This window comes from Monopterus albus, unplaced genomic scaffold, assembly GCF_001952655.1.
Source record: "Monopterus albus unplaced genomic scaffold, M_albus_1.0 scaffold69.1, whole genome shotgun sequence".
NCBI classification, from domain to species: domain Eukaryota; kingdom Metazoa; phylum Chordata; class Actinopteri; order Synbranchiformes; family Synbranchidae; genus Monopterus; species Monopterus albus.
The window spans coordinates 4,171,924-4,197,144 of NW_018127949.1; the positions used below are offsets into that span (position 1 = coordinate 4,171,924).

General features: G+C 40.4%; 2 protein-coding genes across 16 annotated transcripts in view; both read left to right on the top strand.

Annotated features, from left to right (window-relative positions):
- Nucleotides 1-6,126, top strand: part of nrxn1a (neurexin 1a) — a 54,125-nt gene extending 47,999 nt beyond the window's left edge. For all 13 annotated transcript variants that reach the window (XM_020605088.1, XM_020605089.1, XM_020605090.1 and 10 more), the window contains 2 exons: nt 4,448-4,526; nt 5,215-6,126. In XM_020605088.1, the coding sequence (XP_020460744.1) occupies nt 4,448-4,526; nt 5,215-5,516 (381 nt within the window). In that variant the 3' untranslated portion in view covers nt 5,517-6,126. The remainder of the gene's footprint in view (nt 1-4,447; nt 4,527-5,214) is intronic.
- A 5,246-nt stretch (nt 6,127-11,372) lies between these two features.
- On the top strand, nt 11,373-24,974 carry fshr (follicle stimulating hormone receptor). Of its 3 annotated transcripts, none has more exons than XM_020605116.1 (14): nt 11,373-11,782; nt 14,682-14,753; nt 15,676-15,750; nt 15,986-16,060; nt 16,143-16,217; nt 17,123-17,197; nt 17,591-17,671; nt 18,861-18,929; nt 19,021-19,095; nt 19,972-20,157; nt 20,666-20,886; nt 21,492-21,673; nt 21,766-21,957; nt 22,556-24,974. In XM_020605116.1, exons 1-14 carry the CDS (start codon nt 11,499-11,501, stop codon nt 23,075-23,077), a joined length of 2,184 nt encoding a protein of 727 aa, XP_020460772.1. In that variant the 5' UTR covers nt 11,373-11,498; the 3' UTR covers nt 23,078-24,974. The 3 variants fall into 3 exon arrangements, with proteins under 3 accessions (XP_020460772.1, XP_020460773.1, XP_020460774.1); XM_020605117.1 differs by lacking the exon at nt 11,373-11,782 and adding an exon at nt 11,953-12,314; XM_020605118.1 differs by lacking the exons at nt 11,373-11,782; nt 14,682-14,753 and adding an exon at nt 14,760-15,509.
- Nucleotides 24,975-25,221: the final 247 nt, after the last annotated feature.

Sequence of the window (25,221 nt, forward strand, 5' to 3'; positions counted from 1 at the left end):
TTAATTTAATAAACATTTGCAGTGTGTCTCCTCCCTTTTGCTGTGGCCTGGGAGCCCATACACATACAGTAACACATGACTACAACATTCAACTACCCAGTCTTCTTTATTTTATTTGTTTATCTACTGGCTGTCAAATGAAAAAACAACAGAGCCAGAAACATTTTATCAATAGAAGGCTCACATACAGTTTTTCTGCTACAGCTCATTCACATGAATGGATTAGCTAGGCAAATTCTACACTCAGTGGTCCCTACCCACTAAATTACAGAGGAGAGATGTTTGAGTTAATGGAGGCTGTAATAGCTGTTCCATAATATGCATCTAGTAAACTGATGCAAATGGGGCTCTACAATAGAAACACATAACTGTTATTGAGGTTGAGGCATCTTTATAGTGGATGTTACCGCAGAGCCGATGGTAATGTCAGAGGATACATTATCAGCAGGTGCACAATAGACTCTTTTCCTGTATTGTTCAGATTGTTCAGATCACTCCTGAGATGTTGTCAGGCTCTTTGTGGCTGACTGTGTGCAATGCAGTTCTTCTTCTGTGTTATAAAAAAACTCTGTGCCTGCCTGCCGCACCCCCCCCCACCCCATGATACAAGTTGCCATGGAGATAGTGAGCCCCACTACCCGCTGCTTGCTTTCTCTCTTCCATCCAGAGTCCCATAGAGAATAGCTCCTCTGTGAATAAGCCACCAGCTGTTTCAGACATAAATAATAGAATGCAGAGAGCTGGGAGCTAAGCCTCAGGCATCAATAATAGATAGGAGAGCTGGATGGAGAGTGCTGCAAAAAGACAGCATTGTAACAGGAGCTTGTTTTCGCACCTCATCTCTCAATGTGAAAGTTTATGTGCATCTGTTTTTAAATGAACTGTTCCTACTTATATGATGCACTAAATCTGGGCTGCAGAGTAGTGCACTGGAGTCAGTATCACTGTACAAGAACTAGGTCAGACCTGCTATATGCTGAACACACTGCGGTCTCAAGCTAGTCTGTGTAAGTTGAATCACTCCTGCTAGCCCCCAAAGTCTGTGTGTTTGTCGCTGTGTTTGTCTTGTTTAAAAAGAATCTACAGCTTCTCCATTGAGGCCACCTAGTGTTGCCTGGCAACCAGCCTGGCCTTATCCAGCACACAAATGCAAGGTAGAGATGAACACATAAAGTGCACACACAAACACTCAGGTGCATTGAGAACAATGGGCTTGAATTGCAGCACATTGCATCAGAACAGGGGCAATGAGAGATGTGCCATGGGTCCAAGCAATTTATTAGCTTTACTCACGTTTGGGTTTGTGTTGAAGTGGATGGGTTTATTCCTACTGTCATTACTTAGTGCAGTAAGAACCTGTGCCCAGTGAAGCCCATAGTCTATTGAAATTTTTTGTTGAAAAATGGAATAGATTAATAATGCATGACAGCTGAGCACCAGCAAGAGGAAGAGAGGGAGGAATTTTGTGCGCAAGTGCTTTTGCTAGAGGCTGCTCTGAGTCACAGAGCCTCAGTTTGGGTTTAATGTTTGGTGTTTTGTTTGTGCGTGTGTGTGTGTGTGTGTACCTGTGTTTGATGGGAAGACTGACAGAAACAAAACCCTGAGGCGTAGAGTGGCACCCAATTGGCTGTGAGAAATCAGCTGGTTCAAACACTTTCACAAGCCCACTGAACATCTATCTCTCATTCGCTTCCTCTCTCCTTGTCTCTTTTTTTCTTGCTAAGTTCTCCGCTCTCTCCATATCTTTTTCACTTTTTTCTCCCTCTTGCCTTTCTTCTGCTCGCCACCCATCTTCTGGACATGCTTTCTCCGTCCTCCTCTGCTCACCTTTCCCTTTTCCTCTCCTCTCACTACAGTATTCTCTCTCCCTCCATATCTTTCCATATTTACCCATCACTCCCCCCTCCTCTCTTCTCTCCCTCCCTTCCTCTCTCTGTGGTTGAGCTCCAGTGATAGGCTGTTAATGCAGGCGGTGTATGAGTCTATCTCACCATCTGCAGTAGTAGAGCTAGCTTCTCCTCTCTCATCAGGATCTCTTCATCAGCCTGCCAACTTCAGCCTGATTTGGTGTATGCTTGTGTGTCTGTGTCGATGTGTCTAAATAGAAATAGACCAATGGAGCATGTTTGGCTATTATAGAGCTTGTGTGTATGCGTGTGTGTGATTTCCAGTTGTGAAAGTAACAGACCAGCTGTTGAATCTTCTGCAAGAGTGTGTGAGGGCAGAGTGCAGCTACTATGTGTGAACTAGGCAGTCAGGGAGGCATGGACGGTCGTTGGCACTGTTCGGCTGCTCAGGTAGAGATTTTGATCTTTCAGCATGCAGATGTCCCTCTCTTCATGCTCTCTCACTTCCTTTCTCTTGTCTCTCTCTTTTTTCACCTTCTATCATTGTGTATCTGTGCCCATCACTATGTCAGCATGCTCTATTGATAGACTACGAAAAGACGGGGACAAAGAGGGCGGGACAGAAGGCGGGTGAGATGGTGGGTGGTTGGAGGGGCAGTGATTCTTGGATCTGCATAGTTTTAGCACATCTTTTGTAAACTTCGGTGGTTTATTGATGTGTTTGGCATGTCTCTAGTTTTCCTTGTATGCATTTTCTCCCATGTGATAGGTGGATCAATAGTTCAATTGACATCTCCTCCTTTGAATGGGGTGGTCAGCTGATAGGGTGATGTCACAGATCAGAGGAGGTCCTTATTACATTTACTTGTCTGCTTTTGCTTAAGTAAGGATTCAAAACAGGTGTCTATGGTGGGCATATAGGTATCTATGTATAAAAAGTCAGGCATGGTGACTTGATATTGATTAGTGATAGATGTCACGGGTGGTGTGTTTCCGACTGGCTGATTGGTTCTTGTGCTATTTGGATCCTGGCAAAGGCACAGAGGTTTATTGACTGGCCAGATTCCAGAGACTAAGCTTACTCTGGCAGCATTTGACAGCCCAGTGGGCAGAACTGATTGGAAAGACAGTAAAGGGACGAGTCAGAGTCAAGCATCAATAACCTAATATATGTTTCAGGCCAAACTAAGCCACAGCAGACTTGTCAGGACCAAGGCCACACCACACAAGGCCAGTGCAGGCTTTTTCAGGTGAATAAACTAGCTGGTTGCTTCTGTAACCTCATGCAATCTGTGTTCTTACAAAGACAAGAAAGCCAGAGAAGGACAGAGAAAGCAAGGGTAGAGACACAGCTTAATGACTTTCTGTTTGAAATACTGCCTGTAGCTTTCAGCTAAGACATCATCGACCACTTAGTACTTTGATTTGGTCCAGATTCTATTCCGGTCTGTCGGTTATCTGCCTCTAGAGCTCTTCTCCTCTATAGCTCTGCTGCTCTCTCCCCTCTCCTTTATTCTGTGGGTTACTAATGTCTACTGCAATGCATCACAATCCAATTTTTAGTTAGTACTGGCAATGAGCACCCAGTGTGGTTAAAACACACACATGCACACACATGCATTCATATCTCTCATCCCGAAGCGTCAAGGCGGGTGATGTTTAACACTAGTTCATGAATATGCAAAGCTCATTAGCACTGTGTTAAATAAAGACCGCAGCACTTTGAAATCCTCCTGCTCCTCTCCCATCTTCTTTTCTCTTTCACCCTGATCACTTGCACCTACAATTCCTTTTATCTACCTATCTGTCTCTCTCTCTCTCTCTCTCTCTCCTCAACCTCTGGCTGGAATGGCAAATCAATGCATTCGTCCCCACTGAGGGAGCACACTCCCTTTTTTTTATTCCTCATCATTTTCAACACTGAACTTAGAGTTGCCATGGCAACAGGAGGAGCAGGAAAGGAGTGGAAAAAGGTGCCTTTTCCACAGAGAGGGAACAAGGCACAAAGACAGAGCAGTCGCTGAGCTGTTAGTTGTTAATGAAGATTAGAGGTTGAATATAAGTGGATTGTTGACACGCTGTGTATGGAGAGGTGTTAGATAAAGAAGATTTCAATGAACAATGAATGGTTTACTTTAATATTTAATGAAATCCTTCTTTCTGTCTTCACACCATGTCACTCCATCACGCATGTGTGCTTGGCAATATCAGATTTCGAAGAGCGAGCACAGGGAAACAGGGAGGTGTGGAAGATAAAAAGCCAAGAGGAGATCAGGGTGGGGGAGGATAACTGGCTGTCCCCTTGTGATTTTAAACAGAATTCAATATTTTCTTTCCTCCGTCCTAATTTCTTTTTGTCTCCTTGGTACTGTAGTTTTGGCCACCTGCAATTGCTGAGGGCTGTATTAGGCAAAGGTGTTTGTGGCCAGCTAAAAAACGTGGGCGATGTATTGGTGCTATGGGCTCACTTGTAGAAAATAAATATAAGGGGTGTGGCGCACAAGATTTTTTTTTTTTCTTGGAGATGTTCTGGATGAATGGTTGTCTCTGTATAGGTGTGTCTGTGTTCCTAATTCTTATGGATTCTCATTTCTCCATAGACAGTAGACGACCTGCTGGTGGCGTCAGCTGAGTGTCCCAGTGATGATGAAGACATCGACCCCTGTGACCCCAGTTCAGGTGAGAACCATCCACAAATACACACACATGAGTTTTTTCCACGTCCTCCACAACCACTGTCACTTATGAATTTTTTCTATTGCTTTGTCACTTGCTACAATGAATTTTTCATTTCCACTTAGGTTTCTGCCTCGAGTCATCTCTAATGCTCTACATTCGCTCCCCAGTCTCTGTCTCCTTTGCTTTCTTTCCTTCTCCTCTCCTTCCCTTAATCCCTTGTTTTTCGTGTTACTTTTATATCTTTTCTTTCTTTTTTGTTCATTTCTTTTCCTTCACCTCATTTACTTGCAACCCAAAATTCATATGGAAATTCCTACCAACAATCATTGAATATGGTGTCATATATTATAATACTGCAGTCCTCCCTGCCAGTGCATGTCATAAACTGTCAACTGTCTGTAATAAAAATTGATATAATGTGCAGCTGTGCTCTGGCCCTCCTCACAACATGGTGTAATGTAATCTGTTTACATATTATGTGGTAATATGGAAACAGCTTTGGCTCTAAGCCATAGCCTTCCCTTGGCAGCATGTAGCACAATGCAAAATACATGTCAAACAGTCCATCATAATGATGCACTGTAGCTTCTTGCTTCAGCTCTCCACCCACCAACCTGTCATATTGCAAATTAATAATGTATGCCATAAACTGTAAGGTAATAGCATATTCCTCCTCTCTCCCTTACAGCACGTCCTCCCCTGCCAGAGGTGAAGGTGTTCCCAGGTCCATCCGAGGTGGTACGGGAGAGCAGCAGCACCACTGGCATGGTGGTAGGCATTGTGGCGGCTGCCGCCCTCTGCATCCTCATCCTCCTCTATGCCATGTACAAGTACCGCAACCGCGATGAAGGCTCCTACCACGTGGATGAGAGCCGAAACTACATCAGTAACTCAGCCACACAGCCTAACGGTAGCGCCAAGGACAAGCCGCTGGGCATCGCCAAAATCTCCAAGAACAAGAAGAACAAAGACAAGGAGTACTACGTCTGAGGTGGAAGATCTTCGACACACAGACATATACGCATACGCCTTTATATATAATGGTATATGTACATAAATAGATATATTCTCAAAAAAATACACACATGCACACTGACATAGACATGCTGATATTAATGTTTACCCTCCAATAATCACACCTGCACACATGCCAACAAGCACAAACATGCACATTCAAGCACAAACCCACACTAACATTTAAGCACAAACATGCAAACAAACACCCAGACTGGCCTGAGGGCATGGACCCTTACTGTACAGTATTTACCAATGAGCAGAGTCTCTGAAAGAGGCTTCTTTTATGAACATAAACGCCATTCCTAATGATTTAGAAAGCACCAGTTCAGCTCCCAGTTAAGAACCATTTTGGGGCCAGCCAGATAAAATGACCAGTCACTCCCCTGCCAACATAGGACCTCTCCAGTTGGACTGAGAGAGATCAAGGAAGACTTTAAGTGAAACAACGTGGCAGACTGAGTGTGTTGAGCGACAGACACCGCACACGGACAAAGATGATGTAAAAGCATCAAGTGTCTCCTCCGAGCTCCTTGGTCTTCCTCCCTGTTAGCAGATGGGACTCAATGAAACACTGAGGATGCTGAAAAGACAAGCACATTGACGGCCCAAGTCTAATCCCAAGCAACAGGTCAGGAAATCAGGGTGTAGCCACAGGCAGTGAATTATGAGTGAATAGGTAGAGGCAGGGCTGGTGCTACTAATATAACGGATGGGCTGTGGTTGTTACGCTGCAGAGCTGATCTTTTACTGCGCCCTGTAAATCACGAAGGCGGAATCAGCGGAAAACTGACATTTTCCTGGACAGGATACTTGACACTTCAGATGCTACCTACAGACACCAGTCGTGCATGACTGCGGTGTCACACACACACACATACATAGCACACATGTACACACACAAAAATATAAACACATGCAGACATAAACATACCTACAATGCTAAAAGCCCACCATATCTTCATAACTGACATTGAAGACTATACAAGAAGACTGTGGTAAAAATGACAAAGACCATTATGATAATTGTTATGGCAATGGTAATGATGAATATGAAGAACATTTGGGCAGTATAGACTCTTTGGGGAAGGGGGGGGGGGGGGGTTACTCCGTGTGATTTATACCGCGTTGGAACTCCAGAGGTTGCACCATGACACACCACCATCACAAACTTACCATGTTGGCTTGAAGTGTTCCCAGATACCCACTTCAGATGGTTTTCAGTCTGTGGGATTCAACAACAATTTAATCTCTGAGCTGACTCTCAGTTCAAATCCTCATTGACAAAGTGTGACCATCTCGAGTATGCTGCATGCCTGAGTCTCTGAGCTGTGCTGTGGAGTGGTGGTGTGTCCCACTAAATCCAGAGGTGGTAGGCTCGTCTGTGGGAACAGGATGAGGATGAGGAGGAGGCGGGTGTTGCAGGTTGCAATGTAACTGTGATTGTGTGTGCCCACCACAGGCCACATCCTGTTTTCTAGCCTGTCTTATAGGCCACACCCACTATACCTGCTCTAACCAACCACGTTTTATATCAAAAACCAGCCGAGGAAAAGAATTAAAAACAGAACAAAGTAAATGTTACCATGTGTTGCTAATAGATAGAAAAGTTGCCACTCGCTATATGACAACTTGAGTTGCTTTGATTTCATTGGTTCTCATTTTTCTCTCTTTGTCTTTGCTCCTTTTGTCTTGATGCTATCAGATTTTTCAATACTCATGCCATGACCAATATAGGACAGACAGGTGGGTTTCTGATGAGCTATAGTAAATATGTCCATTGACTTTTGCAGCATATGAGCTACAGCTCAAGAATTGTAGCCCCATGATGTATCAATATAAACAGTGCCATGACATGAACAACCCCTTTCAGTTCTTCCAATGTAACCAACCAGGCAGATGCATGCAAAACAGACAAGGATGAGAAAGGACTCGAAAAGGACTGTGTCTGAGATTTCACAGTATAATGTCAAAATTAACATATTCCCTTATTCTCTCCATCCTTAACTGGCCTTTTGGACCTCTTTTTCCTTGCTTCTTTTGTTTATTGTTTCCCTCCCAGATCCTCCATGTCTAACACTTTCTTTTCCTTCTATCTCTGTTGTGTTGCCATCTGAAGAAGGAGGTGTCTCAGCCAGTGGGATTCTACATCTAGGTGTTCATTAACCATGTTTATTTTCTATATGTACAATTTTTCTACAGTATTTACTTTTATTTTTATTGTTACGGTTCTTTGATGATATAAAGTGGAAATTTATTATGAAAAATAGTTTTGAAGATTAATGAGTAAATAAAATATTACCCAAGTGAGCCTGGAGTGCGTTTGTGTGTTCGTTTTTGCTCCCATCTGCCCGCAGATAGCAATACTGTGCCTGTGTCATGTCTCCCAGAGCCCTGAGACCAGATAAGTGTCTAATTAAGACTAATAGCAACCTGCATTGTGTAAGATAGCAAATCTTAAAGGAGAAGTTCAGCATTTGGGAAAATGCACTTATTTGCTTTCTCGCAAAGTTAGATGAGAAGCGCAATAACATTCTCTTCCTACCTTAGCTTAGCTTAACGTATCTTAGCTTATCTTAGCTTAACATAAAGACATACTAATGAAATAGTCAAGCACATAAACTGACAAATTATAATTTTTAACCTTGTTTTAATATATAAACAAACCAAATATAATATTAATTACCCAGAGGAGCAGCTTGAGAGGAGCTAGTGTGAATTATTTTTAACTTTGAACTGGAACCACAATGATTATTCAATCCACAAAAAAATAATCAGCAACAGGTTTGCTAATCTACTCATTTTAATTTTATGGTAAAAATGTTGCTGCTTCAAACTTTTTAAATTGAAATATTTTCTATTTTTCATTGTCTTCTATGATTGTAAGCTAAATATCTTTGGGTTTGGGTTATTGGCCAGACAAATCAAGGCATTTGAAAATGTCACCTTGGATTTTGGAAGCTTTTAATGTTGTGTTCCAGTATTTGTTGACATTTTATAAATGAAGTGAGTAATCAAAAAAAAATAATTTGTTTAAAATAACAAAAAATTATAATGAAAATTCTCATTGGCTGCAGCTCTACTTTGGACAGAGCCAGGCTGGCTGTGTCCCCTGTATGCTAATCACTAACCAGCAGCAGACTGTAGCTGTAAACTGTAAACGTGTACATGAGAATGGAACTGATCTTCATATTTAACTCTCGGTCACAAAGATAATAAGCATGTTTCTCCAAATGCGGAGATATTGTTTTTTAACTATCTGCTTTTAACGAACTCTTCCCTTTCACCTCTCGCTTCACCAAAGGAAATGCAGCATCTTTTCTTACAAGTCCCACTCCTGGGACAGTAGACACACACAAATTCCTCCTGGCACACACCAAGCAGGGCTTTGAAGTATGCCTCAGTGCAATGAACAGTATAAGTCTCTGCTTTGCTGTTTGCTGGATGAATGATTCCTTAGACTGCAGTTGAGCTTGTATCCTCAGGTGAGAGGAACCTCTAGGACTTACTATTTCAGTAAACACCTCTCAAGTCTCATTATCATTTTCTCACAGTTTCTTTTTCTTATACTCTCTTGTTTTTCACTGAACAGTTTGTGCTCGGCAAAATGCTTGTGTTAGGCTGTAGCCTTTTACTGCTATAATGTCCTTGACCACAGCCAGCTAGCAGAGAGATAAAGACACAACCCTGCTATTTTTATAGGGCAAATAAGAAATAACTCCAATTCTCAATGGAGCCTGCCTATTCTTCCTACATTTACAGGAATAACAAACCAACCGATTACATATCAGAAAACAAACTGGTGGGAGAACTTTAAATCCTTAAAATGAGTGGGGTAATATATGGCAGGTTTGGCCTGAGTGTGCCTCCAAAGGAAAGGTTGTAATCAGAAGTGTTTTCCTCTACATTAGTCATTTGAGGACATCTCATGCAGCTTTTCAGACTTGGCTCTTCTTTTCTTAATTAAAAGCTGCATCTCACTAAGCAAAACCAATTTGAATTATGGCTTAGTTTCAGAGAGCAATGACACAGAACCTATTTGGCACCACTTAGATTATACACCTCATTCACTGCCTTTCTTTCTCTGTGTTCCTCTGTATTATTTTGACCTCTTCATTTAACAGGTCTTTTAGATGGTATCATTGCTGAAAAGTGTCAGAAAAGATTTATACATTGTAATCGTTCATCTGTCAACTCAAGACCATTGTATGATTACATAGGTGGTCATATGATTGTTAAAAAATACTCTACATTGACACTTTAACACTGTATCCCTTAAACATGGTATCCCTTAAACATGTGTTTAGTTATAGTCAGCGATGGTCTTTGGCAGATTTGAGGCATCCATATTTGTTTTGTTCTCAGGCACTTCTGTAGTAAATGTCAGGTTAAATATATATATTGAAGCCTTCAGAAAAGTTATACCAGTTGGACTTAAAACTTGGCTGTTAACATGAATGGTAGGCCTATTTCCAAGTGAGGATCTGGTAGTTACCTTAACTCCATTATGATGTGAATGCATCATAAGTGTCAGTAAAAACACTGAGTGTGTAAAAGTAGCTGACATGTTCTTTGTCATCCTCATTCTACATTGCTCCAGTCCATAAACAGGTCCTACTAAGATTATCATAATGCAGAATAACAGGGCCTGGGCCTTGACCACCTAAACTGCATCCATTGTTACTGATATTAGTTATATCTGTGTCTGACAAGTCTAAAGAGCCATATAAAAAAGGTCCTTTGCCTTTTTAATTATATGCATTTATTGGCTTGTTGAACAAAGAGTCTGTGGTTGCTTTTCTGCAAAGTTACAAACTATTCAATATTTTTATCTACATCTCCCCTCCATGGGTGCAGAACAATCAGCAGCAAATTCATCTACAAATTTATACCAAGTATCAACACACACACACACACGCCTTCAGATGCCATAGCTCTTCCTCTGTCCTTCAGCTCCACTCCCTTGTGCACCTGCATTTGTCAGCCTCTGTATATCTTCCTGACTTACTCTCTCCTTCTGTTTCTCTCTGGCCTTGTGTGTAAGTACAGCCATGGGAGAAGGGCGAGTATGTGTGGTCATGTCAGGAGATCAAGGCTGCATTTTTCGTCTTGCTTTGGAATAAATCACAAAGAGCTCCATTCCTCCTCGTGAAGTTCCCACAGTACAACACACACACAGTTTATCAGTACAAGAGAGAAACAGCATGTTTAGAGAGGAGATGCTGCAGATATATAATGAAGACAAAAATTTTAAATAGAGTAATGCAGGTCTGGGTGCGCAGGAAGAGAGTGTCCTTGTGAGCTACTGTTCTGCTGACATGTAGGGAGTGGAGTAAAAAGGAATATTATGTCCAAACTGTGCTCATCATTCAACACAAATATAGACAGGAGACTAAACAGATTCATGCCTGTTCCCCTTAATTATTTTTATTGCTAGTCTGTTGACATGACTGACTTTGTAGGTAAAAAGGGAACAGACAGTAACAAGTATCATACTCTTTACTCTGTATTACAGCCTTAATACTGATTTGAAATTAAACAAACATACAACATCAAAAAATATTTGAATGTAACTTTTCTTTATCCCCAGTTAATAAAATAAACCATAATGGAAATTATTTTACTCTTATTTTTCATTTGCTCATTTCATGTTCTTTTTCAGTTATTAACTTATGTAGCGGAGGTCTAGTTAGCGATCTTAAATGGCCGCTAAACAAACTAGCACTAGCTTTACCTTTTTATCTAGCTTTTTGGTCATACTAGTGTAAATAATGTGAGAGACCTCCTACAGCCTCATACACCCATAAAGCTTTTCGTACGCCCCCACCGTTCACCACTGCATAGCAGAAAGCACCAAAGCACACTTATTTTTTTCTCGACCTAGTGGTGACCCTGAGTGGATAGACGGACACACCAGCAACAACTTTCATAGCTATCAGATTTGGAACGTGGGCTTTAATGGAAGGCCTGCATACATGTAAACACCACGTGGGAGACAGAAAGGCAGGAAGACAGAGGCAAATTCAAAGTGAGAAGACACTGGTTGCCAAGATGATGATTATTCTGATGATGCTGATGGCTGCGGTGCTTAAGACAGCAGCAGCCTCAGCGCGGGGCTCAGAGGTGAACATTAAACTTGGGCTTGAGACCAACTTGGCCAAACGTATTGTGGGCTTGTTCTACGAGCTGAGATTTGAGGCCACACAGATTCCCTCCAACATGTCCAGCAACATCACATGCATGTGAGTATAATACACTTGCATAATAGGCTATCTCTGTCAGTATTGGGAGGCAAAAGTTGCAGCCCTTGGATATGTTTACATGTCACTTGCTTGCTGAAATGCTGTCTAGTTTCTCCGCATTAAATTGCATAAATGTGCATCCATAGTTTTCTATTCTTATTATTATTAATAACTGTATTTATTTAAGGGGCACTCCTGTAAAGGTAGTGTACTTCCATTAAGTTGTGGGACTTGCAAAAGACAATTTTAAAAATGAAGGGACAAAGTGAAGCAGCAAAAGCCAATATATCCTGATTTTGGTCTACTAATTGTGAAGCTCCAAATACAATGGATCCTACATTTCCCATAATGCAACTCAATAGCGTCTTTTGCTTGACTTTCAATGCCTTGTAAATAAATATTCACATCTTTGAAATGCCACAATGAGTTTGTAACATTAGAAGGCTTGAAGCTATGGTACAGAATAGTTTATAAAACTGTCTGTACTCCTGTGTTTTGTTGTAGTATCCCTCTCCTCAACCTCACCAATGAAGTAGGTCAATATTACAGAGAATACATCCTGCAATAATATGTTATATTCACCATCTTACTCCAATACAGATACTGACGTTATGCAATGTTTAATTCAAAATTCCATCTTGTGAGCATGCATAATTATTTAGACTCCACCTCTAATGCTTGCTTATCTCCTGTTGGCTCAATTTTCCACTGAACCTGCCAGTGTCATAGAAGGGAGCACATCTGCTCATCTTCACTGACCCAGGGTTACCACAGGGTTCTTGTATTGTGTGTCCCTTAGATCTAACAAATATGTTGAATGCAGCAAAGATTTTGTGTTTGTTTGTTTGGGGATTCAAAAGTGTGCATTAATTACATCCAGGCTTAATAGATTGCAGTCTTCTTTTCCACCGCACATGTCAGCACATTGCTACTTTGCATGTTGCTGCTACCAGATGTCAACCATTGGCATCTTTACTTGCATGTTTGTTTATGTGCATCCCTTTGTTATAAGCCACTCTAATCTGCTGGCCATACTGGTAAAGATGTTGCACCAAAAGCACTCAGTGTATTATATAATTCATTTTAAAATTTTTAAAGAAAATGTTTAAGTATTCCTCTTGTTTCCTTGGATGAGAACATTACTACCATTCTTGTAACTGTACAGTAAAGCTGCTATTGAGAGCTGACTAACTTAACACAAAGACTGGAAACAGAGAGGGCTTTAGAGGTGCTGCAGGGCAGACTGTGTTATCTTTGGACAGAGCCAGGCTAGCATTTTCTCCCAGTTTCCAGTCTTGATGCTAAGCAAAGTTAACTTGCAGCTGGCTGTAACAAAGTGGCAAATAAGCTGATTTTTTTAAATAATAAATTTTACAGTAAGAAGAACATTGTGCTATTTCTTCTTTAAAAAAACATCATAGTGTAGCTTCAACCTACAAATATATTGATTGAAGATAGTGGATAGTGAAATATATTCATTGAAGTCAAGAGAGGGTGATTTCCACTTGGACTTGTTGTTTTGGTCGCTGAAACATTCTGAAGGAATCTCAAGGCCAGATGGGGGAGGAAGTGGGATGATGGGGGGTCAGCATAGAAACTAGGATCACCTGAAGCTTTTGCACAAATATGCACCTTGACCTACAGGAGAACAACGTGCAGATATACATAATCATACTTATAAGAGCTGGATCCTACAAACAGCCAACACACACACACACACACACTCCCTATACACAGTCAAAGAAATACTTTGTGGCAGAAGCAGCAACTGTTCCCAAGAGTGTGCTATGAACTCCCAGATAGCGATGTGTGTGTTCTCATCTATTCTGCTCAAAGGTCAAGGCTCAGGAACACTGAGGATATTTATAAGTATGTAGCAATGGATGGCTGTTTCAGATGTGATCTACAACAACCAGATGCAAAATAAGTTAGTCATAACATTATGAGCACCTGTCTAATACTGTGTGCACAGAAGTCAGTGTGGCAGGTGGTTGGCACTCGGGTCGCTCTGCAGCTCACTGTGAATCCGTTTGCTTCCATGGTTATACTTTCAGGAAGAGCACAAATATGTCAACCATTCAGTGAAAACCTTATGTAAAAGGAGTGAAAGCTGTGGTCACTGAGACAAATCAGCAGCCTCCCCACTCTAGGTGTGATATCGTAGCCACTGATTGTTTCTCTTCATAGAGACCAATGTACTGTGTTTCTCATTTTCAACCATTTTAACAAAGACTGAAACAAAATGGAATCTTTTGAAAGGGATGAATGAAATTGAAAACTTTAATCTACAGTAGTTCAACCTCATTATCACAGAGCCTTGGGCATTCATGACCCTGTCGCCGGTTCACTGTTTGTCCTTCCTTAGACACTGTTGGTAGGTACTACCCACTGCAGACAGGAACACCCAACAAGACCTGCAGTGTGGGAGATGCTCTGACCCAGTCATCAGCCATCACAGTTTGGCCCTTGTTAAAGTCGCTCACATCTTCACGCTTGCCCAAGTTTTCCTGCTTCCAAAGTGTAAACTTCAAGGACTGAATGTTCACTTGCTGCCTAATGTACCCCACACACTGACAGGTGCCATTGTAATGAGATAATCAATGTTATTCACTTCAACACTCAGTGGTCATAATGTTATGGCTGATCAATGGATATAGGCATTCTGTAAACCAAACAGTTTGTTTCTGGCATGAGAAGAAAATTCCCTGTGTGAGTGAGTAAATGTCATGACCACTCACATACAAAGATGAAAATGTTAAAATACTCCCACCCACATCTTCTACACACAACAGAACTGACTTCTAATGATTTCTTACTAAGGATCCCTCTTCAGTGATTACATTCCTGTGATCAGCGTGCTGCTGAGAGCTGAGCTGTGTGGTTATTATTGCATCAACAGGGTAGTTAAGCAGACGCAGATCAGAGTGATTCCCCAGGGCGCCCTCACCAGACTGCAGAAACTCCAGAAACTGTAAGTGTGTGTCTTTTGTTCGTGTTTATTTTTTGATGTGGAACATAATGAACTGAGGAGGTCATAACACTCCAGACATGAATCCTCCAAACAGTCATGACCAGACTTTGCTATTTAATTTGTCTTGACCTGGAACAGATGCAGACTCATATAGGAAACTTGAGAAGCACCAAATGGGTAAATCCCAAATCTCATATAGTATAAACATCAATATCTTCCTCACTTGTGTCCTTTACTTGCGACTTTATTATGCCCACTGAAGATACAAGGAAGAAATTTGAGGAGAGAGGAATCAAGGAAATTCATTTTAGAGAAATGAGACCTTCTTTTCCTTCAATCCTGCATCTGAAGTGTCCAATCACCAACTGATTCTGATGTTGGACCTTAAAAAAAATCAGTGAAAGATGCTCTTGTGTATCTCCTCAATCCTCACTCTTCAGAGCAGGTATATGTCAAAGTCAATTAAAATGTGTGTGTATCTCATACATGCTAAATTAAGTCACTGTTGTTTCTTTTCATAATTATGAAAACAATACAAACCAGGGTAATGGTTAGTGTTGACTTTAGTTCATAACCTTCTACACTGAGAGCTGCCTTGCATGCTGTTTTTGTACTGATCTTGTTACAAAGTGCCTCCACCAGCTGCAGCTGTAGGTTCTTCATGTCAAATGAAGAAGTGACTCTTCAAGCTGAGAAGTGTAAAAGGAAAATAAATCTGTCTGCTCATCAACTTAAAAAACTGTGATCTTTTCAAAGGTACTAGTGTAAGATTAGCAATAAGATGTTAAATACTGTATTGCCTGTCTTGTTTGTGACTGAAGCTTAAATAACATTGAAAAAAAAATCTGTACATGCAGTCACCATTAAAATGATTCCTCTCAAATTTCCCCTTCCTCTTTTTTTCCACTACCTCCAACCTTAGGACCATATCAGAGAACGACATGCTGGAGAGTATTGGTGCATTTGCCTTCACCGGCCTCCTTCACCTCACTAATATGTGCGTATACAGTTTCTTAAAAGTCACTGCTTGTGGCATACAGTATTTTATTGTGCTTGTGTGTTTAGTCTCAGCTATGGAACAAGAAGAGCTGCTGAGAAAACCAATCACCCAAACAGTTTTAGGCTTGGCATGGTGGCAGAGACAAAATATGTACTAAATAAATAAAACCTGACAGCTAAAATTTTTTTGATGTTTATGTCATATTCTTCTTTTATATGTATGTTTTCTTTAGCATCATCTCTAAAAATGTTGCTTTAGAGAGTATTGGAGCTTTTGCTTTCTCCAGTCTCCCAGGACTCACTGAGATGTAAGTATCTCCAACAGGATTGCAGGAAACACTGTCCAGTCATTTATATCAATGAGCACATCACTGTGTGTGTTTCTTTTAGATGGATATCAGCGTCAAAACACCTGACTTACATCCACCCAGATGCATTCAAGAACATAGAGAAACTCCGGTATCTGTGAGTACTGACTGAAACATGCACCGTAGAGATATATGCTTTTCCTGAATTAGTGTTTTGTGAGTCCAACGTGGGACATGGGTGACAGGACCCCCTCACACAGCCATCACAGAGGTCTTTTTTATTAGCTTCAGTCCTTTGGAAGAGAATTTAAATGTCACACTTCATCCCATAGAGGTTTTCTACAGTGTAATTATCCACTATTTCAGTTTGTTAGGAAAAAAAATACTGAATTGGATTGTACATATCTTTGCAGACTCAGTGTTTATGAGGGGCAGTGCATTGCTAAAATCCCTCACTGACATTATCATAACTATTACTCTTGTGTGTGTCCCAGTTCTCACAAACTGGGACACACACAGAGCAAAGTATGGGGAACAGTTTTTAAACTTTTAAACCAGGGCATCTTAGCACAGGAGTGTACCTCCAATATTTCTGAATTTATATGATTAAATATGAATGTATGCCATTGAATTTATGAATAATTGTCATGAATCAAACTATAAAATAAAACTTTTAACTTGTTTACATTTTTATTCATACCTTGTGGTTTAAATCAAAATATGATATTTCAAAACAAGAAATTAAGCCTTCAACTTGCATACAAATGGCAAAAAGCTAACATGATTATAATTAGATATGTATGAGTAAAGGCAAAATAAATTCATGTATGTTTTTAATGGTGAGGCTGAATTTTTAATGTGCTTTTGCCAGACAGTTTTTTTTTAAAAGGGGCTTTTTAAATGTTTGATTTTGCTCTGTCAGTTGATAAATGTTTGTCCTGATTACCACAACATTAACTACATTGTCATTTTTTTCACTGTAACTCACTGCACAGAGTGTCTCTTATTCAGAGGCTGCAGTGTGAATGAAGTAACATTTGGTGGTTAATCTGCACATCACAGGACCATCTCCAACACCGGACTGAGAATTTTTCCAGACTTCACAAAGATCCGCTCTACAGCCCACAGTTTTGTGTTGTAAGTCTCAACACAATATACGAATGAACCATAAATGCGTGCTAAGACACACCCACACACCACTATTCCCACATGCAACTGAACATATAGGGTAATGTATGCACTCAGACTTAAATATGCCCAGAAGGAATCACACCATTAAAAGTAAAACACTGCAGTTAAAACCTACACACGTAGCAGTCCATAGAGAACAAAATATCAGTAATGCAAACCATCTGTCCCAAGACTGTAACCTTTAAAATCCATCTTCAGGCTCCTATCTCAGCTTCAAAAAGGAAACTGATTTGAAGGGGACTGTAGCAAATTTTTGGCACATACATATATTTGCTATTTTCCTATTTCTCTCTCAGTATATGTTGTTTATCATGTGCTTTTGATGTCTGTGCTTCTTAGAGACCTTGAGGATAACATCCACATAGAGAGAGTCCCAACCAATGCCTTCAGAGGCCTCTGCACTCAAACTATCACAGAGATGTAAGAGATTCATCTTTTTTTTAGAAACACACACACACACACCACCCTCACACAGCTCTGAGTGGGCATTACATACACAGTGCTGAATGTTCCCTGAAATGCTCGCTGCCCTCTTTACTGAGTTCTGCCTCTCTCCCTTTATGCACTATTTCTAACGCTCTTTAATGCTATATACACATATTATACATTCTTATTTTTCCATCATCCCCCTTTTTAAGCTGTTGAAAATACAGACACCTTTTGAACCAGGCTCAGTAAATCAGTGACACATTGTCATTTAGCTGGGTACAATTGTTTTTGTTTTGAGTCTCTTTGTGGCAAGGGCGGAGCCAAGGGGGTGGCGCTGGCTACCCTCAGAATTTGATTGGCCTCCTCTGGTGCTACCTCTGGCTGAGTCAAAATGTGATGCTTGTCAGTACTAATGAATGAAAATGAAAAACAAATTGTTCCCTTAAATACAACTAACAATTCTACTGTTTTGTAATTGATAATGGACAAATTAGATTTAGTTTATATCATGCAGGCAGCACAATATTTGCATTCACTTCTCTGACTGTGTTGTTGTGGAGTACTTGGTTCACCTCAGTGGTGGTGATGGGGGGACACCGTGCAGCAGGCTTGGTGGAAATAAGGAGCACAGCCAAAGTTAGCTAATGAAGGCACTGTACGTATCCTATTTTGTGTGTGTGTGTGTGTGTGTGTGTCCCAGTTTGATTCTTAATAATGTATGGTTTATTATTTCATAGAACTAGGGCTTTAATTTATGTTTTACATGTATTTCAAACCTGCCACCCCTCTCTGAGTCTGTGCCCCACCCCGTCCGGTGATGAGTGTACTTGACAGACATGGCATAAAGCTGTCCATCTAACTCTGTCCCTTAAAGTGAATAAGTACCATTTAAAATCAAGAATTTACCTAGTAATGAAGCACTTATTATATAAATTATGCTGCTGCTTCCACCAGTACTGAGTCTCTCTAACAAATGGTGTTTGTCCACATCTTCCAAGGTCCAGATTGGTAAAATTTGCTTGGTGTGTGTTGACTGAAATCCCATGTATTCAAACTGTTTTAGACACTGAGAACAAAAGAATTGCGCTTACTAAAATTAGTTTAGTTCAGATAAGTTACTGCTGGAAATGTTCTGTGTTGGAGCACATGACTGTGATTTGGCTTCTCTTTCTAATGACAGACGGCTCACCAGAAATGGCATCAAGGAGGTGGCAAGTGACGCCTTCAACGACACAAAGATGCACAGATTGTGAGTCACAGACAGAGACACAATTACAAAGAAGAGATTTACAAAAGGAAAAAATAACAGTCAGCTCACACATTTAATTTCTCTCTCTTAGGTTCCTAGGAGGCAACCAACAGCTTACTCACATCAATCCCAATGCTTTTGTGGGTTCCAGTGAGTTGGTGGTACTGTAAGCATGACATTTAACTGTAACTCATGCCTGCATGATTCACTCTCCTCAGCACCACTTAAAATAAGACACAATGTGACATGTGTGGGGAGATTTTTAAAAAAGGCCCATGCCAGGTCTGAGGTAAAAATAAAGCAGGAGCAGGTGAAATGATTTAAATTTAACTTGAGTGAGAGCTTTTTTTTTTTTTTACTGCTTATTCTCCAAAAGACAGACACCTAGAAATCAGAATGGAAGCATCTTCACTCCACTTTCCAACAGTCATTTGACACCCAAACTTTAGCTCTTTCCAAGAATTTTCCATTCAGGACATTTGAGTGTCCGTATTATTCTTACATTTGTGCATCATTTATCTTAAACCCGCTGGAGTCTGTCTTGTCTTCTTTGAAAACACTGAGCACAATTTAGTTTCAGTTACATCATTTCATTTGTGTATATCATGTAGATATGCCAGGGGCTGCAATTGAAAGTGCTGATGTGGGCTTTTTACACAGTAATGTGGGCTATCAAACATTACTATTAGAATTTTTAGACACTCCATTGTTAATATTGTCAGTGATATTCAGACAAACATACATAAACAAAAAATGAGTTGGAATAAAATCACTTTATAAGTCAGTACGCTATATTATACATGTTTCTGCTGTATTTGTATATAAAAATGTTTTTATAATTTGTCAGGTTTGAGATATTTTAACTAAATCTTGTTGCATTTGTGTCTTTGTGTGTGTGTATTTTTGTTCCTTGCATCTTTATATTTTAAATTGACAAAAGACAGACTTAAAGATGAGTTTGTGCAGAAAAAAGATATAGTCTATATAAAGTAAACTCTGTAAACTCTGTTAAATCCTCACTTGTTTGTGCTCATCCTTGCAGGGACATCTCCCACACAGCTCTCAGCTCCCTGCCAGACCCCATCCTCGGTGGACTCCACAGGCTGATCACAGAGTCCGCCTTCTATCTGAAAGAACTTCCTCCTGTTCAGCTCTTCACCAAACTGCGCCATGCTAACCTGACGTACACATCTCACTGCTGCGCCTTCCAAAACATATACAGGAACAGGTATGCACAGTCAAGAGGATTCTGAACACGTTACTGTTAAAGGAATAGTGTCAAGCAACATGGGAAGATTGATTCCACTCTTATGTCTGTGTGGTAAATGTCTTTCTTCTTTTTCTGGAAACTTCTCCTTGGAGTGAACAGAAACAAATTATTATTTCTCTTTATGGGATTAGTGACATTTGTCTCAAAACAAGCCAATTTTAATAATAAAAAAAATAAATAAAAGCTTTGCTTATACAGTAACTATTCTTTCCTGATGTTTTCTAATTTTAAGATATTTACAATGAATTAACAAGTACACTGCATAAGATTTAACCATAAATGATGAGCTGAAGTATATAGTACATAGCAATGTTTTATTTTTGTTTATCATGCCTCATTTTGTACTATTACTGCTCACAGATTCTTGAGTTTGAGGTTTTGTTGAATAAATGTCTAGCAAACCATTCCCAAAAGTGGGAAAATATGAGAGAATGTAAACACAGTTTTGTGTGTTGTTGTGTGTTAGATCCAGGTGGCATGCCCTGTGTTCCCACCCCCATGCTCAGAATAACCCTCACTTCTACAGAGAGTACTGCACCAACTCCACCTCGATCAGCTGCAGCCCTGTGCCAGACGATTTTAACCCCTGTGAGGACATCATGTCCTTCATCTGCCTAAGGGTCCTCATCTGGATCATCTCCATCCTGGCACTGCTGGGGAATGCAATTGTACTCCTTGTATTGTTAGGTATTGAACTGGAAATTCAGAATTTGTATTAAGTCATACTGTACTTCAGGATTTTATATGGAGTTTATATGTTATATTTAAATCCTTTTAAGAAAATATTTCATCTTTATGTTGAGATGTTAAGGTATTAATTTCAGAGGTTAAAGTAACTCAGTACAACTAAACTTTGTACCTGACTACGAATGTGCACTTCACTTCAATATTTCCATTTTATGAAACTTTACTACTCTTTGCTACATTTTGAGAAGCACATACGTATGTATACTCTTTACTACACAGTTATCTAATTACAGTACTTTGTACAAGCTCCACAGAATCAATCTTTTTCTCCTTTCTTTGCTTCCTTTTTGCTTTCCTTTTTCTTTGTTTTATTTTCTTTTTCCTAATTTTCCTTCCTTCTTTTGTATCTCTCCATATTCATGAAATGTTTTTTTCCTCTTATTTACTCCCATTTCTTCTTCAACTGGGTCAAACTGATACTTTGTTTCACAGCTGAATTTGGCTCTGAAGACATTTTGCTGATAATACTTGTTTATCTTTGCTTTTGGGAACTAAAATGTTCTGCTTTGTACTTGTAAAAGAATTTTTCACTGTTGCATTTCCAGGCAGCCCCTCCAAGCTAACTGTTCCTCGGTTCTTCATGTGTCACTTGGCCTTTGCTGACCTCTGCATGGGCATCTACCTGGTAGTCATAGCAACCGTAGACATACTCACTAGTGGCCGGTACTACAACCATGCCATAGACTGGCAGGCAGGCCTGGGCTGCAGCGCTGCAGGCTTCCTTACGGTGTGTATGCATGCATGGAGTTCAGTGCATACATACACTCATCAGTGTACACATTTGAGCTGAACATATGTGCACTTGATTGTTACTTGCAGGTGTTTGCCAGTGAGCTCTCAGTGTTCACATTAACAGCGATCACCCTTGAGCGCTGGCACACCATCACTTACGCCCTAAGGCTCGACTGTAAGCTTCGCCTGAGGCACGCATGTATCGTCATGACAGTAGGCTGGATCTTCTCCTCCCTCACTGCTTTGCTGCCCATTGTTGGGGTCAGCAGCTACAGCAAGGTGGGTGCTTCATTTTCCTTCTCCGGTTTTACTTCGGGGTCTGTCGGAGGTTTCTTCAGTTAAAGGGAGTTTTTCCTCCCCACTGTCTTCAAGTGCTGCTCAAGGGGGGTTTGTTGGGTTTTCCCTCTGTAATAATAGTGATAACACTAAGGTCTAGACCTTATTATTTTCTCAATAATCAATTAAATGCCTGACCCATGAAACACTAGAAAAAAAAGTGAAAAATGCCCATCACAGTTTCCTAGAGCCCAAGGTGGCATCATGAGATGTCTTGTTTGACCAATAGCCCAAAACCCAAGGGTAGAAAATGTTATGTTATTTGAGAGTGACATACAGAAATAGCAAACACAGGGAGCAAGGGGGTGATGGCAAGCGATAAAGCTTCCCCAGTTATTTGTGAAGGTTTCTTTGTTCAATTGAATATGAAGCTAGTCTGGTCTACAAACCTTTTCAGAGGCTTTTACCCAGGGTTTGACAAGTACAGAACTTTGTAGAGTAGCTTTTTTAACCCAGGGTGAAATAAACTACATTCATAGCTGCTGTACACTGTTTGATTTTTGAATATGTGTTTATGTGTCTGTGCCTGTTTGTGGTGCAGGTGAGTATCTGCTTGCCTATGGATGTGGAGTCTCGGGTGTCTCAGGTCTGTGTGGTGTCCGTCCTCCTCCTCAACCTCCTGGCCTTCTTCTGTGTGTGTGGCTGTTACCTCAGCATCTACCTGACGGTCCACAACCCCTCGTCAGCGCCAGCCCATGCGGACACCCGCATAGCCAAACGCATGGCCATCCTTATCTTCACTGACTTCATTTGCATGGCTCCCATCTCCTTCTTTGCAATCTCAGCAGCCCTCAAGTTCCCTCTTATTACCGTCTCAGAGTCTAAATTCCTGCTAGTGATCTTCTATCCATTCAACTCATGTGCCAACCCCCTCCTCTATGCATTCTCCACCCGTAGCTTCAGGCGTGACTTTTTCCTCTTCACAGCTCGCTTTGGCCTGTTTAAAACCCAGGCACAGATTTACCGGACAGAAAGTTCCTCCATGACCTCTCCAAAGAGCAGCCATGTGGTGCTGTACTCCTTGGTCAATACATTAAGTCTAGATGTGAAACAAGGATGTTGACTGTCTTTCAAAAATCTAAAGACTTTTAGCTCGATTGTCAACAGAAGGGTGATATTTCTCTCCCTGTAGAGGTCATATGCAAGTAAAGCTAATTTTTCTTAGCTCCAGTAGAGTAGAACTTTGACCAGAAACACCTCATAAAGTTTCACAGATTCAGAGGTGCACTTCTTTCCACATATGCATGTGTGTGGATCAGACTGCTAAATGCTCATATGAATTGGTTATTGTCATATTTTGTTGATTTTCATGTAGCTTCTAAATGTGTTGCAGATACTGAGTCTTTGGACCTTGTATCTGAAACACAACAATATAAAGCACAAGTGTCAGTGTCCCTGCAAAACCATGTGATGTGTGGGTAAACATTACTCTACAGCTACACAAAGATATCTACAGAACAACCGCAGACACTTGGGCTAGATCTAGGTCAAGAAGCTGTCCTACATAATTCCTTGTGTTTGTTTTAATTTGACTGGGATGCCAGATGGGTGGAGTTTGCTGCATCATAACAATTTAGATAAGTAAAAGTAGGAGCAGTAGGAGAAGTCAGTTGCTTTCACTTTTATGTGTAGTCTTTTGTAACAAACTCCATCCATCTAGCAAAATGAAACATGCTGAATACTTTGGAGCAGTTCAGTAAAGGTTGTGATGCTTTGGATATCAGCATACAGTATGCACATAAAAAAAATCATTCATTTAACATTCAGCTCTATGATATTTATGAAGGAGCACTCTACAGGGACCTACTGATTAACAATCTCCTCATACACTGTTTCTGCTGCTTCCACATCCCATCCTACCCTTCAGGTTCTCTATTTTTTTTTTAAATAAAACATATAATTATCTTTGTAATGTAATTATGTTTATTGTTTGTATATGAATGTACTGCTAAGTGTCACCTTTTTCCATGAGTTCTGTACAAAATATATGTTTGGTATGTTTTTTACTATCATTTTATAAAGATGGTTATTATAGTCTATCTGCTTGAGTAGATTTTGAAAGGTGAAGGTTGTGTGTGAAAGGGAAACACACATACACACACACACACACACACACACACACATACACAACTGAGCTGTCTTTATCTGGAAATGCTGTCCTCCATAGCATCCAGAGCCTTCAAGGACAAAGCGACCCTTCCAATCTCTGCTGTGTGCCAGGGTGAGTGGGTGGTTGTGGGAGGGTAGACTGCACAGCTGCTCTTTCTGCTTATTACAGAAGGATTTATATGGCAGCTAAATAAGAAACACACATGTACACATTTAGAAGTAACACAGGGCTTCGAGGCTGCAGCTGCAAGAAGGAGTCCATCTCATTGATATGGATACGCCGCCTCCTACATGCCAACACTGAACATGTGGGTGCATTTATACACTTTAACCACCAGGTGATGCTACTGATGCAGGATTTATTGTCATCTCTGCTCTGTTAACAACAACAACTTGACAGCAAAGAACACCTTTATAGTGGTTCAGCATGAGGTAAAATTAGTCAGTATGGAGGTTTAGTTTAACAATAAAATGTACTGTTCTCTGTCTTGGCAGCTGGTAGCATTTCTTTCTTCTTTATTTCTTTCTTAGTATGTCTTCACAAAGATGTATTTGCAACAAAACAGACATAAAAACAAAACCAATGTCGAGAGAGAGAGAGAGAATAGCTGTATACATGATTACATCAGTGTATTCAAAAAGAAATGGTGTATTTCTGAAAAAGAGTGACTTCAAGTTTAGATTGAAACTGTCTCAGTAAGGTACTGCTTTGCAGCTCTGGTCAGGAAACTGTCTGAAAATATACCTCGTACAGGTTATAAAAATTCATACAGTAGTTTTATGTGCTCTATTTTTATTCCTTTTATTCCTATTATGTCATTTCAATGAACATTCCTTTGTTTGTCTGCATTGTTTACTGCCTGTTTATACTGCTTATTTTGCATTGTTTGCACTGTTTGTTGCTTGTTATACTGCTTATTTTGTTATATTACACAACCTTATGCTGGTTTACTGTTTAGTTGCCCCTTGCATGGGGATATGTACATACACAGTGAGAGCTAAAGTACCAGAGTCAAATTCCTTGTGTGTCTGACACACCTGGCCAGTAAAACAGATTCTGAAAAACTCTCCTTCTCCTTACTTGACCTTACAGACTAT

Bases quoted from the DNA above. Each gene is read 5' to 3' on its own strand.
- fshr (XM_020605116.1), top strand. From the start codon at position 11,499: ATGGAAGGCCTGCATACATGTAAACACCACGTGGGAGACAGAAAGGCA. The intron at 20,158-20,665 runs GTATGCACAGTC...GTTGTGTGTTAG, and splicing joins CAAAACATATACAGGAACAG to ATCCAGGTGGCATGCCCTGT. The intron at 20,887-21,491 runs GTATTGAACTGG...TTGCATTTCCAG, and splicing joins TGTACTCCTTGTATTGTTAG to GCAGCCCCTCCAAGCTAACT.